Here is an 18,371-nt window from a genome sequence, read left to right on the forward strand (position 1 = left end):
AAAGGAGAGACAGGGAGAAAAATCTTCCACCCACTGGTTTACTCCCTAAGTGGCCACAATGGCCAGAGCTGAACTGTTCCGAAGTCAGGAGACAGGAACCTCCTACGAGTCTCCCATGTGAATGCCGGGTCCCAAGGCTTTCGGTCATCCCAGACAGCTTTCCTAGGCCACAAGCAGGGAACTGGATGGGAAGTAGAGCAGACATGATACAAACTGGCACCCATATGGGATCCCAGTGCAGGCAAGTCGAGGACTTTAGCCACTAGGCTACCATGTTGTGTCCAACTTCTCTTGTTTTTACAGATTTATATATAGCATATTTCTGTGTTAAAGGAAGATGATTAAGAAGTGGCTTCCTAGTTAGCTATCATTTTTTGAAACTGTTAATGGTATATGACCTTTTTAAGATCTGTTTTTTACTTTTTTGGGATACAGAATTAAAGAGCTAGAGGTAGAGAGACAAAGAGAGACACAGAATGTCCTCCATCCAATGGGTCACTTCCCAAATGGTTACAACTACTGGGGCTGAGCTAGGCCAAAGACAAGATGTAGGAGCTTCTTTCAGCTCTCCCATGTAGGTGCAGGGGCACAAGCATTGGAACATCCCCTGCTGCCTTCCAAGGAACATCAACAGGGAGTTGGATTGGAAGTGGAGCCGCCAGGACTTGAACGGGGGCCCACACTAGATGCTGGTATCATAGGAGGCAGCTTTACCTGCTATGCCACAGCACTGCTCCCCTTCCTTGAGGGTTTTCTATATTACTCACACACATGCACAACCATATTCTCTTCCAAAGTATCACATTAAGACTAATATTTTTTGAACAGAGGACAACTCATGTTTGGCAAATGGGTGAATCAAATACACAGTGTTATTTAAGCCCACAGTTAACAGCAGCTCACTATGGCTTTCATGCACAGCAACAGCAGGCTTCCTGTATACTATTGTCATTCACCACGTTACAGCACGAGTTAATAAATTATATTCTACAAGTCAAATCCAGCCAGCCATCTGTTTGGTGGTTTGTCTGTTTTAAAACGCAGTTAGAGATGCAGAGGGAGGTCTTCTATCCACTGGTTCACTTCCCAAATGGTCACAACAGCTGTTGTTGGGCCAGTTCAAAGCCAGGAGCCAGGAGCTTCTTCTGGGTCTCCCATGTGGTGCAGGAGCCCAAGCATTTTGGCTGTCTTTGTTGTTTTTATGGGGCCATCTGCAGGGACGTGGATTGGAAATAGAACACCTGAGACTCTAACTCGTGCTAAAACAATATGTGGAAACTTAAACTGCCACACTATTTCGTTGATCCTAAGTTGTTTGTTTTGTAAATAAAGTTTTATTGGGAAACAGCAACATAAATCACTTATTTATGTAGCTGCTTTATTACCACAGTGAGATACCTGAGTCACTGTACACAGACTATATGAACACAAAGCCTAAATCTATTATCTGTACCTTTATACACCAGGTGTGCTCTATGCCTGTCTAACCAGGGCCTAGATTATCTAAATCCCATTATTAAGATAAAATTTTGACCCAAGGAGGCTACTCAAAGATGCACACAGAAATCAACAGCATGTCAATAGTTATACTTGCTTTATCCAAACACTGGCTGTTTTTCTACTGTGGTTATAGTTTCTATTGCATAAGAGACAAAAATAGGAAGAGGCCAGCATTGTAGCATAGCAAGCAAAGTCAACTCTAGTCACACCAGCACCCCATGTCTCTACTCCAATTCCAATCCAGCTCCCTGCTAGAGCCTGGAAAAGCAATGCAACATGACCTAAGCGCTCAGGTCTTTACATCCACAAGAAATGGAAGAAGCTCCTGGCTCCTTGCTTTGATCTAGCCCAGTCCTGACTGATCTGAGAACTCTCGAACTCTGCCTTTCAAATAAATCAATGAGAATGAGAGAGAGAGAGAGAGACAGACAGACAGACAGAGACAGAGAGAGAGAGAGAAGCAAACATTCTTGGATCACTCATGGGTTAGCCACATGTTCTGAAGGGAAACCTGCTACATGCTTACTAAAACTAAGCTAAATGTATCAATGTATTTCCAATCAAAGAATGCATAAAGGTACTAGATTAGAAAAATCTGGCAAGTCCAATACAGTGGCTCAATTGGCTAATCCTTTTTTTTTTTTTTTTACAAGTACAGAATCTCACATGAGTGCTAGCTCATGTTCCAGCCACTTCAATTCCCATCAAGCTCCCTACTTTCGGCCTAGGAAAGAGTGGAGGATGGCCATAAGACTTGAGATCCAGCAACCACATGGAAGACCCAGACGAAGCTCTTGGCTCCTGGCTTTGGATCAGCTCAGTCCTGAACATTGAGTCACCACTTGGGAGGCTTGTATCCCCTATCAGGGTACCACTTCAAGTCCTGGCTACTCTTTGAAATCCAGCCTCCTGTTAATTTATTCTGAGAGGCAACAGATAATGGTCCAAGTGATTGTGCCCCTGCCACTCACAACAGAGATCTGGAGGGAGTTGTGAACTCCTGGCTTTGGTCTTGCTAATATCAGGTGTCTGTGGGCATTTGTGGAGTGAACCAACAGATGGAGCTCTTTTTTCTCTCTGTGGCTCTTTTAGGTAGACAAAAACAACATTTAAAAAAATTATTAAACAAATGAAATCACCATCTAGAAGTATTTGATAGACAAAAATCTGCTCACAGTATAAACAAAGAGGCTAGTTTGTGACGTACGTACATAGCCAATTAAGCTGCTGCCAGTAACATGGACATTGTATATGGGAAAAGGTTCAGGACTCAGTTGCCCCATTTCTGATCCAGCTCCCTCTCGGTGTGTCTGGCAGGGCAGCAGAGTGTGGCCCAAGTATTTGAGCCCCTCCAACAATGTAAGACATTTGGAGAAGCTCATGGTTCTCCATGAGCTACAGCCATCTGGGGAGCGAACGAGAGGATGAGCAGTATCAACAGCAGCTCAACCTTCTCTCCCTGTAACTCTACTTCTCAAATCAATACAATGTTTTTAAAAACAAAACAAACACATGACTGCATAAGAAATAAAATCAGAAGCTTATAAATCCTAAGTTATTTCTCACTGGTTCCTGGATAAAGGTGGTTTTTCTATCTTAAATATAGTATGCTTTACTATAAAGACAAGCCAGAAGTCATAAGCATACTGGCATATTTTAAATAAATTCTTCTAAAAAAATCAGATTTAAATCACTCATCTAGCCTGTTGTCTGTCAAATTTAGGTAATCTGAATATAAAGAGAATTTTCTTCTTTAAAGACTCATTTATTTACAAGACAAAATGTCAGTGTGTTAAGAGTGTCAGAGTGAGGTATCGTCCATACACTGGTTCAATCACGAATCGGTCACAATAGCTTGCTTGTGTTGGGGTGAAGTCCAGAGTCAGGATATCACACAGGTCTCTCATGTGGGTGGGAGAGACTAAAATATTGAGCCGTCATCTGCTGCTTCCAGGCACATTAGCAGGGAGCTGGATGAGAAGCAGAGAAGCTAGGACTCCAAACATCACTCCAATATCCAATACAGGGATTCCAACTGGTGGCTGATTACCCCACTTTGCCACAATATGAGCACCCAAAGAGTGTATTAAAATATTTATATGAGGGGAGGTAAAAAATAATAAAATGCTTATATAGTGGAAACCAATTTTATCTATTGAAGAAATACAAAGATGTAGTGATACTCAATATGAAACTATGATATAAATTAACAAAAAGCTACACATAGATTAGGTCATTTAGCTAAACATAGATATGACAGTTACAAGTAACTCTTAGATGTCAGGGAACACTATTTGCCAAGAAAAGCAGCCCAGGATAGGAATTAGCCCAATGGGTAGGACACCCAGGTCTCACACTGAAGTGCCTGGGCTCTATTCCAGTATGTGAGACAAGGCAGTGATAACTCAGGTCGAGCTCTTCCCACCAGGACTGAGTTCCAGGATCCTGGTTTTGCCCCATGAGCCTTTTCAAAGCTTTTATTTTATGCTAATTTATTCAACATATATTTACTTGGCACCAGTCACTCTTTGTAGTCATTTAAAATACTGAGTAGAGAAAAATCCTGGTCATCAAAGGTCTTATATATTAGAAATGGGACTCATCAATTCTTCTTTTTTAAAAATATATTTACTTGAGGGGTAGGAGGAGGTACCTAGTGGTTAATTTCTCACTTTGCAAACACCGGGATCTCATATGGGTGCTGGTTTGTGTTCCAGTTGCTCCACTTCCTATCTAGTCCCCTGCTTGTTCCCTGAGAAAGCAGTTAGGATGGCCAAACACCTTAGGACCCTATATCTGTGTGGGAGATGCAGAGGAGGCTTCTGGCTCCTGGATTTGAACTGGCTCAGCTCCGGCCATTGTGGCCATCTAGGGAGTGAGCCAGAGGATGGAAGGTCTTTGTCTCTGCTTCTCTCTGTAGATCTGACTTTGTAGTAAAAAACAAATTCTTATTTTAAAAAAATGATCTTTTTAAAAAGTACATTCATAATAATTTCATTAAAGAGATAGTCTGTGAATCTATTGTGTGCCACTGTTTTGGTCAAATTAACTTATCTCTTCATGTTATTGATTACTTTCTTTTTTTTCTTAAAGATTTATCCTTTATTATTATTGCAAAGTCAGATATACAGAGAGGAGGAATGACAGAGAGGAAGATCTTCCATCCACAGATTCACTCCCCAAGTGACCACAATGGCTGGTGCTGTGCCGATCTGAAGCCAGGAGCCAGGAACCTCTTTCTGGTCTCCCAAGTGGGTGCAAGATTCCAAAGCATTGTGCCGTCCAGTCAAGCTTTCCCAGGCCACAAGCAGGGAGCTGGATGGGAAGTGAAGCTGCCAGGATTAGAACTAGTGCCCATATGGGATCCTGGCACATACAAGTCGAGGACTTAAGCCGCTAGGCCACCACGCCAGGCTTTATTCATTACTTTCAAAATGTTTAGTTACCAACTGGTAACATGATTTAAATCTGAGCTTCGTCATCCATGAAGGTTGATTGCATCTAGTTTATCCATTCTTCTGAAGAGTTTCGTTTATAGGGTTCCACCCACACCCCACAGGCAATCAAGGATGAGTTTCCTCTTTAACCTAGATCTTGACCTTCTAATTATTCTACTCTCTTTTAACTCTGTGATGCTTTTAAACATATATAAGAGCATCCCTAGCATAACCTGCTGCTCCTCAACACCAGCTCCTGAGAAATGTTACCCATAATTTGTTGGGAATAGCTAAAGCATGTGAATTGAAAATGACTGCTTGCTTTATAAAACAAGAGTAATGGCAGTGGTGCTAATTACAACAGCAGTGATTGCATACTTTACAGTGCTGAAAAGTACACTTGCTTTTTCATTTAATCCTTATCATAGCCTAATGGGATAGGTATAATTATTATTCCCATTTCCAAATGTTTCTGTTTATTTACTTTAACTAGAAAGGCAGATGCACAGAGAGAAGGAGTAACAGAGAGAAAGATCCTATCCAATGCTTCACTTCCCATTTGGCCCTAACGGCAGAGCTGACCCAATCTGAACCCAGGCATCAGGAGATTCTTCTTTGTCTCTTATGTGGGGAGGGACTTGGACCTTCTTTCACTGCTTTCTCAGGCCATTAGCAGGAAGCTGGATGGGAAGTAGAGCAGCTGGGGCATGAACCAATGCCCATATGGACAAGTTGTGGATTTAGACATTGCACCATTGTGCCTGACCACTTTCTTCCCCAAAGTTTGGTAAAAAGATTTATTTGTTTTTTTTGAAAGGCAGAGTTAGAGGATATTTTCCATCTTCTGTTTCATTCCCAAATTGCTTCAATTATCAGGATTTCCAGGAACGTGGAACTTCAACCAGGTCTTCAATATGCATTACAGGAGACAGAGCATTTCAGCCATCCTTCATTGCTTTCCCAGGCATAGCAGTAAGGAGCTTGATCAGAACTGGAGCAGCTGGACTCAAACTGGTGCTCCTGTAGATGCACGTGTCATACATGGCTTAACTGACTGTCTCACAATGCTGGCCCCATTAACTAACCTTTAAAAGTAGAGATACTTGGGGTCACTGTTTGGTCTAGTAGTTCAGCTGCCATTTAATTTAGGGCACCTACATTCCACAACAAAATGTTTAGGTTTGATTATTGGCTCCAGCGTCTGACTCCAAGCTCCTGCTAATGCAGACGCCACAGGAGGCCATGGTGATGGCCCACACTTCTGAGTTTTCCACAACCAAATGGGAAATCTGAAAAGAAAACCTTACTACTAGCCTTTCTAACCCCGAATCATTGTCAGCCTCTGCGGAATGAAAACAGCAGATGGGAACGCTCTGCCTCTCAAATTTAGAAAAAAAAAAAAGGTAAAAAAATTTGAAAATTGAAGATATCACACAATTAGCAATACTGCACCAGATGTTCAAATCATCTATTGTTCTATTTCCTCCAAAGTTAAGAATGAAGGCTCCTGACTTCAGATAAGTTCAGCTCTGGCTACTGTGGCCACCTGGGGAGTGAACCAGTGGATGAAAGATCTCTTTCTGTCTCTCCTTCATCCTGTAAATCTGACTTTCCAGTAAAATATAAATAAATCTTTAAAAAAAAGTTACAGAGAGAGAAGGAGAGGCAGAGATAAACAGATTTTCTATCTACTGGTTTACTCCTCAGATGGTGGCAATGGGCACTGGGCCAGGCTGAACCCAGAAAGTTCAGATAAGTCACCCACATTGTTTAAGAGGCCACAGGACTTGAACCATCTGCTGCTATACTCCTAGTCCATTAGCAGGTAGGTGGACAGGAAGGAGAGAAGCCAGAACTCAAACTCGCAGGTACATGCTATGCTGGTGCCATGTGGCAGCTTTACGTGCAATGCCACAACACCAGCCCCCAAAAGTAAACATTTACATTTATTAAGTATCTTAGGTAGACATAAATACCAACAAATGATAGGGCAGGTTTCCAAAAGATATTTGATGGTTTGGTTTTATATTAAAGCTCCCTACACATGCATTTATCCAGAACTAGCAAATATAATGCACTGAATGAATTAGTAACGCCACCTACTGGCAGGTCAAATATAGACAGAAAAGATAACAGAAAAGTGGCTCAGATTATTCTTTTCAAAAAAATATTTATTGATTGATTTGAAAGAGATAGAGAGACAGCAAGAGAAAAAAATAAAGATACAGATCTCATCTCTTTGTTCACAACCTGAATGCTTACAAACACTAAGCCTGGGCCAGACTGATGCCAGCAGCCCAAAACTCAGAGTATCCCATGAAAACAAGGACTCAAGTAGCTTACCAGAAGGTACAAAAGCAGGAAGCTGAAATGCACAGTGGAGTCAGGACTCAAACCTTGGCAGCACAGTATGGGATGCAGCCTACCTAACTAGCGTTTTAACTGCTAGGCCAAATACCCACCTCCTTGTGCACACAAATGTTGACAGCAGTTTTATTCATAATCACCAATTCTCGGGAGCAACTAAGGTGTATTTAGTGAGTAAAGTAACAAACTGTGGACATTCATCCACACAATGAATAGTATTCAGTGATTAAAAAAAATATTAGGTCATCAGCCACATAGAAAAAATGTTAAATGTATGTTGTCAAGTCAAAGAGATTATCAGAAAAGGACACATATTCTACAATTCCAACTAAGTAACATTATAAAAAAAAGAAAAATTACAGAGAGTAAAAGGATCTGTTACTAGGGATTTAGACATGGTGCAGGGGAGAGCAGGGGAGAAGAAACAGGGGAGAAGGAATAGGTAAGTCGGGCACAGGGCATTTTCAGGATAATCTGTACACTGTAATAACACTATACATGGAAAAAATCAACAAAAATTGGGCCCAGTGTTACAGCTCAGTACACTAAGACACCATCTGTGGTGCCAGCATCCCAGGTGAGTTTCAGTTCAAGTTAAAGCTGCTCAACTTGTGATCCAGTTTCCTGATAACACGTCAGGGAAAGCAGCACAAGATGGTTCAAGTTCTTGGACCAATTATACACATGGGAGATCATGGTAAATTCCTGGCTCCTGGCCTCAGCTTGGTCCAGTCACAGCTGGTGCACCATTTAGGGAATGAAGCAGCAGATGGAAGACCTCTCTATCCTTCTGCCTTGCAAACTCTTCCTTTCAAATAATTAACAAGATCTTAAAAAAAAAATCCAAAACTGGAGCTTGTATTATGACAAGGACTGATTCAAGTTCCAGCTGCTTCACTTCAAATTTATCTCCCTGCTAATACATCTGGGAAAGCAATAGAGGAAGGCTCAAGTCTTTGGGCCCTGTACTCATATGGGAGACAGGGATAAAATTCCTGGCTCCCAGCTCAGGATTGGCCTGGACCTTGCCATTGCAGCCATTTGGGGGACAAACCAGTGGAGATAGGATATCTGTAAATCTGCCTTTCAAATAAAAACCAAAACACATAAAAACATAAATAAATATATGTAAATATTTTAAAAGACCTAAATAAAATGTACAACACAAGAATGAAACCTAACATAAAATATGAGCTTCAGTTAGTAATGTATCAATAACAGGTCCTCAATTGCAATTATTTACCATTAAAGGAAAAGTCAAAAACAGGGATACTAGGGGTGAGTGGGTGCTATAACTTATATGGGAACATGGGAACTCTGTCTTTTTGCTTAATTTCCCTATACAGCTAAAACAATTTAAAAACTTATGTCTATCAGGGCCTGCATTGTGACAAAGATGGTAAAGCCACCACCGCTGATACCAGCATCCCATGTGACTGCCAGCTCATGTCTTGACTGTTTCACTTCCAGCTCAGCTCAGCTCCCTGCTAATAGTCTAGAAAAGGAGGTGGAAGAAAGCCTAAGTTCCTGGAGACTTAGTGCTTACAGCCATGCAGGAGACCCAGAAGAAGCCCCTGGCTCCTGGCTTCAGCCTGTCCGAGTCCTGGCTTATGCAGCTACCGGGGAGAGATTCACCCAAAGGAAGATTTCCTCTCCCCCATCCACATCCTTTTTTCAAATAAATACATACATCCTTTTAAAAAAAATGCCTACTAATTTTTAAAACATGTTTTTAGTCCTTTCAAACTTGCTTTCTCTTTTCCCACCCCACGACTGGCACCACCCGGACAAGGTGACTATCTCATCATCCCACCTTGCAGAATACCTTCAGTATCCGTTTAAGTTTGTCTTTGCAGGGATTTATAACATTCAGTGAGTATGAACAAGTAGGCATGTTTCTGTTCAGTTAGTGTCATCCCCATCAATGCAGTTATCTAACTCAAAGACCAGGTTATCTTTGGTTGCTGCTTCCCTGATTCTAACGCATCACATCCTTTTGATTGTACCTCAGAAATGTCTCTTATGGGGCTAACACTGTACATTGCATCCCTTGTGGGTGTGAGTTTGAGTGTTAAACGCTTCACTTGAGATCCAGCTCCCTGCTGACACACCTGGGAAAGCAGAAGATGGCCCAAATACCTGGGCTCCTACAACCCACGTGGCAGACCCAGATGAAGCTCCTGGCTCAGCCTTGACCACTATGGCCATTTGGGCAGTGATACAACAAATGGAATATCTATTTCTCCTATCCTCTTTAAAAATAAGGACAATTGGGCTTGGTGTGATAGCATAGTGGTTGAAGTCCTCACCTTGTACGCACCGGGAACCGATACAGGCGTCAGTTCTAATCCTAGTGGCTCTACTTCCCATCCAGCTCCCTGCTTATGGCCTGGAAAAGCAGTCGAGGACAACCCAAGGCCTTGGGACCCTGCACCTGCAGGGGAGACCTGGAAGAAGCCCCTGGCTCCTGGCTTCGAATTGGCTCAGCTCCAGCCTTTGCAGCCACTTGGGGAGTGAACCATCTTCCACTCTGTTTCTCCTCCTCTCTGTATATCTGACTTTACAATAAAAATAAATAAAATAAGATATTAAAAAAAATAAGAATGATCTTGAATGTTCATCTTATCTCCTAATTTCAATCTAACTTTCCCACATTGTAACCAGAATTATATACTCATAAACTGCATATCTCATTATTTTACACACTTATAGTTTTAAAAAAAATTTATTTATTGGAAAGTCAGACATACAGAGAGGAGGAATTACAGAGAGGAAGGTCTTCCACCCGATGATTCACTCCCCAAGTGACCACAATGGCCGGCGCTGTGCCGATCCAGAGCCAGGAGCCAGGAACCTCCTCCAGGTCTCCCCACATGGGTACAGGGTCTCAAGGCTTTGGGCCGTTCTCAATGGCTTTCCCAGGCCACAAGCAGGGAGCCTGATGGTAAGTGGAGTTGCCAAGATTAGAACTGGCACCCATATGGGATCCCGGTGCACTCAAGGTGAGGACTTTAGCCGCCAGGCCATCATGCCAGACCCCATTTTTAAAGAATTCTATATGCTACTCAAAATGTTGGTAAGTTGATAACCTGATGCAGCCTAGACCTCAGCTTACTGTCATAAACTTAACTTATAATAATTTACATATATAAACAGAAAGTTTCATTTAAAGCCATACCATTCATGCAATACTACACCATTACATGTTTCTTGATTATATCTTCATACTTGCCGAACTACTGTAAGTTATAACACTGAGCATAATGACAGATACCATCCTTCAAACAGTTTTAAAAGTGCAATAAAATAAAATTAAAATATATCTGTGAAAAACCTCAACACATTACACTAATCCAATACTGATACAAAGGGCAGAGACCCAGACACTGTAGGCATTTAGGGAGCAAACCAAGAATGGGAGCTTTCTCGGTCTCCTTCAAAAAAATACTTTTTAAAAGGCAAATTAACATAAACTACTAAAATCATAATTGCCTAGGTAAGGGAAGAGAATATTCTAAAATCTTGGAGGAAAAAAACTTCCTGGCTGGATAAATCTAAATAAACAACCTTACTTGTTGAGCTGTTTTTCCCATTCTTTTAAGTCCTCAATCTTAAAATAAAAAGCAAAACAAAAATCTAAGTGAAACTTCAAGTACCTATTAAGGATCACTATGCTTACAAAACAGTAGGACATTTAAATCTAATTTCTAGAACCTTAATTTTATTTGAAAGCACCAATAAAGAGGCAGAATTAATTTTTCCTTGTTACAGGAATGTAATTCTTACCAGGTAAAGCAGGAAGGTATGCAGCCCTGTTCCAAGTCCGACAGAAGACAGTATTCCCAAGCCTATCCAGTAGGCATACAGGAGAAACTGCTTCTCTATACGTTGCACATACTGAAAAACAAGAAATGAGGTAATAATTTTGATTTCTCATTCCAGAAAGATAGTGTACATATATGAACAGCAAAATAAGACAAAACAACTAAAATAAGTTCCAAATAAAATAATGCATTAAAAATAAAGACCCCTTGTAGAGGCCTAATTTCTTCATGTGATAACAGAAATGGAAATAATTTATCTAATTGGAAAAAATCTCTTGTTCCTAAACATTTAAAGTCTTACTATTTATTTATTTATTTTAAATATTTATTTTTATTGGAAAGGCAGATATATAGAAGAGGAAAGACAGAGAGGAGGATCTTCCATCCAATGGTTCACTCCCCAAGTGACAGCAACAGCCAGAGCTGAGCCAATTCGAAGCCAGGAGCCAGGAGCTCATCCAGGTCTCCCACACAGGTGCAGGGTCCCAAGGCCTTGGACCGTCTTCAACTGCTTTCTCAGGCTATAAGCAGAGTCACCGGGATTAGAACCAGTGCCCATACTGGATCCTGGGCATGTGTGAGGCTGGGACTTCAACCACTATGCTATGGCACCGGGCCCTCAAGTCTTACTATTTAAAACATAGGAAAACATAGGTAAATGGGGCCAGCATCACTAGCACCTCATAAAGGGGTCTATTTAAGCCCCAGAGGCCTCACTTCTGATCCAGCTCCCTGCTAATGGCCTGGGGAAGAAGCAAGGACAGCTGAAGTCCTTGGGCCCTTGCTACCGGATGAAGCTTTTGATCTCTAGCTTTGGCCTGGGCCCAGCCATAACTACTGCAGCCATCTGGGGAGTGAATCAGCAGATCAAAGATTCCTCTTTTTCTCTTCCTCCCCACTGTTAACTCTGCTTTTCAAAATAATAAAAAATAAATCTTAAAAAAAAAAGAAATAAGAAAAAAGCAAATTACAAATAGGCATGACAATACACATTGGTTAACAGAGGTATTTATTCATATAACACTTGTAACAAAAGTACATTCATAATTCTCCAACAATGGAAAAAAAAACGGGAGTAAAATGCTGGTCTATTTAAGATCATGATAGTTTCAAACTGAAGTCTACTGGGAGACAGACTTAGTAGAATTTCAGATTTACTGCTAGAGAAATATCTCAACTGTTCCCAAGTAAAATGAACATGCTAGCTCACTGCAAACTCCTAGAAGTACGCATACGTTGTATAAAAGGAATATACTGTAAAACTTTCTCAGATTAGAAATAAACTGCTTTACTATAAGAAATGAAACACTGTTTTAGAACCACACCCTTTAAAAAATTAATGTTTTGCTATTTTAACAAAAGGTGTTAAGCAAGTATCTTATTTTCCCATTAGTGATGTTGTGAAATACAGGCAAAAGATTTTTTTATACAAATAAAACCTAACCCTTAACTTAGGATGAGACCTGTTTGGATGATCACAAAATTATGTAAGACAGGAGAATTTTGATATTAACTAAAGGCTTCATGTTGTTTAATAGAACAGGGTCAGGAGTGTTGCATTTAAATTTTTGAAAGCATAAAAGAATAACATATAACAAACATAAAAGTGAGTGGTCATGAAATGCTCTGCGAGCATTTTTAGTGTATCGTTTTAGGATTAACACAAAGGTACCAGATATGAGATTAAAAGACTAACCCAAAAATGTTTAGGGTAGAAATACTACAAAGCCTTTGTTTCCATTTTGAAACTGTTTGGGATTAGATAGTACACAACAACCAGTGAACCCCTTACCTGTTGATGTGCTCCTTCAACATAATACGTAGCTATAAGCACAGCAAGCAGCAGTAAAAAAGACACCACAATGCTTTGACGATGCCATAATCTTAAAAACAAATTATAGAAAATTTAAACATATATCTCAGTCTCACTTTGAAGATACATCATGCTCACAGCAATGTCTTCTTGAAGCAGATACGGTTATCTAGCTAACTCAGCTACAGAGTGTGTGTTTCTGAGCCAAGCTCTTTTGTCCCGAAACGTCATTGCCTCTTGGGAATGCAGAAGTGGGTTAATGACACATGGGCACAGAAGCCAGTTTCTTCACCATAAATGCCATCATAGTCTTTCCCTCACCTAAGGCCTGACCTTTCTCACCTCCCAACCTGTAATTTGGAAAGTGTAATAAAAACACTGTAATAGAAAGAGCTCTGGGTCTTCAAGTCAGACACTCCCAGTGTTGTACTTCAAACAGGACACTTAACCAAACCTATTTTTTTTTAAATCATAGTAATTGTATCTTTGTTTTACCTTCTTTAAGGAGATGTTATAAGGAGTAAATGAACTGAGAAATACAAAACATTTTGTAAATTCCAAGAGCAATAAAATTCCGAAATATAAAATAACTTGGGAGAGCAATCAAGAAGACTGATAAAGCGTGTAAAAGTTCAACTTGTTCTTTACATCTGGAACAGGACGCTAAGATGATAATTTAAAGACAGAACAGATTTATATGGCAGAACCTTTCTCATTTCTTCAAACCTCTAATAAAAATGCCACATATCCTGAACCTCGTCCTGTTGAGGAAGCAAAATACTTAATACAAAGAAGGTCTGATATCCCCAGAGAAAAAAACCAGGAGGAAAACTATAGTATTGTCTGCTATACAAAAGATTCAACACGTGGGTAATTCCAATAACTCAGTAAACAATCAGCAATGCTTCCTTAACCTCTTTTTTTTTTTTTTTGTAGAAAGGAGAATAAATATGCTCATATGACAATATTCTAAATTTAATGATTCCATTTGTTAAAAATGATTCCATTTTGAATGGAGCAGATGGCAAGGAGAGTGCTGAGGATTTTAAAAATAGAAAATAAGATTTGTATCAAACATAATGGAAAACTTTACTTTGAGGTCCATTCCTTTAAGATTATAAGGACTTCCAGAGAAAAATACTGCAAGGTAGTAAGCGGCTGTCTCCAAAGGACAATATTTTGCCTTTCTTCCCGATCCCTCCTTTTCTTTTCATTCATTGAAGAAGGATCTGAAAAACAACAACCAGGGATTAAAATAGAATTTCTAGTACTTACGCTTTTTGCCATCCCTTTCAAGATTCATCTACCTTGCCATCTTATATCTGAAAGAATGACTATAAACCATAAAAATAACAAATGAAGTGATTCAGTCCTGGGTCACAAACAGTTCCAGTAATCACAGGAAGAAAACTCTAAATAGCCAGGTGCACATAACAAGTGCACTTGAAATCTGTAGCAGAAAGTCAAGGATTCCGCTAGGTCCTCATAGCTCAAGCCTCAATCTAGCTTCATTTGCTTGCATATTTGATGATCTCTTCCCTTTATATAGGTGGCACTCTTACAGAGTATTCTTTGAAACAACCTTGGAGATAGATGATGCAACATCTAAATGTGTAAACAGGATGTTTCCCTTATCCCTATCATGCATTAACAGAAATCCTAAAGTTTTGGAAAATGACTAGTAATTCAGACTCTGCCAGATCTAGTACATTTTGTGACTCAGAAAGCAGATTACTTAGAGAACTGAGGCAAGAGGAAATAAACAAAATAGTTCAGCCCTTCCCAAACTCCCTGACCTGACACTAGTTAGGATATCCTAAAGAAAAGGAACTGAAAACTCCAGTGATTGAATTCAAGAGAAATATAGATTTGGGAAAATCACAAGTCTGGGCTGGGTGCTTCTGCCTCAACTTACTATGATAGTATCCTGCAGTCAGAACACAGGCTTCCATTCTTGCATATTATCAAAATAAATCGAAATGACTCTACCTTTTATGAAGGGGAGCATGTCGATCAAGCAAAATACTGTATAGCAAAACGGTTTAGATCTCAAAAGGTGGGGAGCAAGCCACTCTGTAGCAGATCCTGCCTGTGCTATCAGTCATGATATCTCTGGCAAGGTGCCTAACAGTTTTGTGTGTTAAGTTTTCCCTTCTGTGAAATGGGAGTAGCAAAAGCATGTATTTTTCAGAATCATTTATGAGGATTAGACAAGCTAATACATGTAAAGTTCTCAGAAGATTGTGACATTGAGTAACTGCCCAATTAGTTAGCTATTACTGTTTTCCATCTAAAAATTACAGATGTAGTACACTGCAACCCAATAATTCCATTTCTAAGTGTCATTAGGTACAAGTCAACATGTTCTGTAAAGTCTAATGCAACAACATTTATGATACCGAAACAGCATGAACCATTTAAATATAACACAAGGCAGAGAATAAACACAAATATATAGTACACCCACATAATGGAATGAAATACTAACAAGCCACAACAAAGAATAAATTCCTCATATAGTTACAGTAAAATCTCTATGAAGTATTCAATAAAACACATGGTACAAAAGACTATGATATGCTAACACTAATTTTAAATTCTCCCAAGCTCTAGGCAACTGCCTGGATTGCTGGCAGAGAAGCAACTAATACCTAGTGGGCATTCTGGGCGTGGTTAGTGCCATATCTGTGTTAACTATACCAGCGTGCCAACACAATTGCCTATTTTATTATTTTTTAAAGACACGTGGGGAAGGCAGAGAATGCCAGGCTGGGACATGGGACGTTGGCCCTCAGGCAGGGGCGCTGCAGATTGCCCAGGGAAGGGAGTCTGGGGACACGTTGGAGTGGAAGCAGCTGAGGGCATATTTGACAAGGGAGGAATGATTTCTGGAGTCTTCCACAGAACAGGCCACTGCACTTATAGGTAGGTGAGAAAACTGAGGCAGAGTGGTTCAGAGGGGGTAACAGGAGAGCACACTTGGGAGATGCTCTTGTGGGAGACCTGGGCTGAACTAAATAGCATCGTCTATCACCTGCTGCTGCACAGGAAACCTTGGGCTTAGGGATACGTCTGGCTGGGCTAGGCCACATTACCCACTGGCACAGAAGAGAGTTAGGACAGGGTGTGGCCGTGTAGAAGCACAAGGGTGTTAGAGTAGCGGGTAGGCCATGTCAGGCTGGGCTACAGAACCCACCAGAATGTGAGAGAGTAGATCTGGAGGAAGATTCTTTTTTTTCTTTTTCTTTTTTTTTTTTTTTTTAAAGATTTATTTTTATTATTTTTTTATTGGAAAGGCGGATGTACAGAGAGGAGAGACAGAGAGGAAGATCTTCCGTCCGATGATTCACTCCCCAAGTGAGCGCAACGGGCCTATGCTATGCCGATCCGAAGCCAGGAGACTCTTCCGGGTCTCCCACGCGGGTGCAGGGTCCCAAGGCTCTGGGCCGTCCTCGACTGCTTTCCCGGGCCACAGGCAGGGAGCTGGAAGGGAAGCGGGGCTGCCGGGATTAGAACCGGCGCCCATATGGGATCCCGGGCATGCAAGGCGAGGACCTTTAACCACTTGCGCCACCGCGCCGGGCCCTGGAGGAAGATTCTATAAGGGACTTATAGGCTTGCCTCTGTACGATTGCAGTACCTGCTCATTTGTGCAGAGAGCTATGGGTGGTAATGGGCTGAGTCAGTTTGGATTGTAGAACTCACATGACACTTACTGGGAAGGGGCCAGGCTGGGCGAGGTTACAGTATCCACTGGCAGATACAAGAGCCTGGACTTAGGGCAGAACATGTCAAACAGGGCCACAGAATCTGCTGGAATGAGATCCAGAGCTGGGAGCCAGCCTGGTAGGGGAACTTGGGGAACTGCCCTGTTAGGTTGCAGCTTCTGCTAGGAAGCACAAGAGCTGGGGCTAGGGGAAAGCCAGGCCAAATCAAGCAAAGCTGTAACACTCTTTAGCATTTTTGTGGGCTGGGTGGGATTGGGGGCAGACTGGGCTAGGCTAGGCTACAATACGCACCAGTGAGAGCTGAGACTGCAGGTGGACCATGTCAGGCAGGACTGGAGTACCCACCAGTATGTGCAAGATCTGGGGCTGGGAACAGACCTGGTAGGGAAAATCTGTTGACTTTTCTGCTGGGCTGCAGCTCCCACAGGTGAGTGCAAGGGCTAGGGGCAGATTGGACTGGGCAAGACTGGCATATGTATGGGCTGGGTTTGGGGGCAGGCCAGAATGGGTTAGGTTCCAGCACGTGCTGGCACTTGTGAGAGCCAGAATAGGTGTGGGATAGGCCAGGTTAAGCCGCAATACCCATCAAGTCACACGAGAGCTGGGTGTGGGGGTGAGCCAGGCTGGGTTAGGGCTGTAGCATCCACAGGTGAGAACCAGAATGGGTGTGAGCCAGTTGGCTGGCCATATTATCTGTCACTGGGTAAGACTATGGGCTGGCCATATTGGGCTGGGGCACAGTGCCTGCTGCCACATAGGAAAGGGAGCAGTTCATCTCAGATAGGCAAACGAGAAACTCCCCTGCTAGGCTGAAGCCCCTGTTGCTGAGTATGAGAGTTGGGGGCCTGTGGCCTAGCATCTTGGGCAGGCCAGACTGAGCTGCAGCACCTGTTGACATATATATAAGCTGGGTCTAGAGGTGCATGAGGGCTAGGGCTGGTACCGGCTAGACTAGGCTGCTATACCCACCTGCAAGAGCTAGGACTGGGGGCAGGCTGGGCTGAACCAGGCTGTAATGCCTGCTAGAGAATGCTGAGACTAGGGGTAGGCCATCTCAGACTGAGCTTTAACACCTGCTGTCATCCAAGAGATGCGGGGCAGGGAATGGGCCTCATAGGGAAACTCTGGGGACTCCCTTGCTGGGCCACTAATTCCACTGGTGAGCATGAGAGCTGGGACAGGGTATGTAACGGTCTGGGGATAGACCAGGCTGAACTAGGCTGTCACACCAGCTGGCCCACATGAGAAACAAAACTGGTGTGGATCAACTGGGCTAGGTCAGCACCAACTGGCCAGTGCCAGGATTGGGTTTGAGTCACATCAGATTGGACCATATTACTTCCTGGCAAGCGCAGGATCTGGTGTTGGGAGCATGCTTGGCTGCGGAACCATGGGTACTGTTTTGCTAAGATGTTCTTCTATTGGTGAACACCGGCTAGGGGCAGGCCAGCTGGACAAGGCGGTGGCACCTGTTGGCATATGTTTGGGTGAGTTCTACGAATAGGTTGGGCTGAGCTAAGATGCACGATCTGTGGGTGGCCCCAAAGCTGGATGAGATGCAGGTTGGGTTAGCCTGAGCTAGGTTGCAGCAGAGGCTGGCATGGCAAACACCAGGACTGGGGCCTGAGCCTGGTGGGTCACCCCAATTGGCCATGGGACCTGCTTATATGTGTAAAAACCTGGGTCTGTGGTGAACTGCCTG

The 18,371-nt window shown here is 42.2% G+C and overlaps 1 protein-coding gene across 7 annotated transcripts in view; it reads right to left on the bottom strand.

The window, feature by feature from the left end:
* VMP1 (vacuole membrane protein 1) overlaps positions 1-18,371 on the bottom strand; it is a 110,080-nt gene that overhangs the window by 66,691 nt on the left and 25,018 nt on the right. For 3 of the 7 annotated variants that reach the window (XM_041001421.1, XM_041001418.1, XM_041001419.1), the window contains exons 3-5: positions 14,035-14,170; positions 12,921-13,011; positions 11,091-11,201 (exon numbers count right to left, since the gene is read on the bottom strand). In XM_041001421.1, coding sequence (XP_040857355.1) covers positions 11,091-11,201; positions 12,921-13,011; positions 14,035-14,170 — 338 coding nt within the window. Of the gene's footprint in view, positions 1-11,090; positions 11,202-12,920; positions 13,012-14,034; positions 14,171-18,371 lie in introns of those variants that run through there. The other 4 variants (XM_041001425.1, XM_041001422.1, XM_041001424.1 and 1 more) reach the window with 2 other exon arrangements.

Source organism: Ochotona curzoniae, unplaced genomic scaffold (genome assembly GCF_017591425.1).
Source record: "Ochotona curzoniae isolate NIBS_2020 unplaced genomic scaffold, NIBS_Ocur_1.0 scaffold_2453, whole genome shotgun sequence".
NCBI lineage: Eukaryota > Metazoa > Chordata > Mammalia > Lagomorpha > Ochotonidae > Ochotona > Ochotona curzoniae.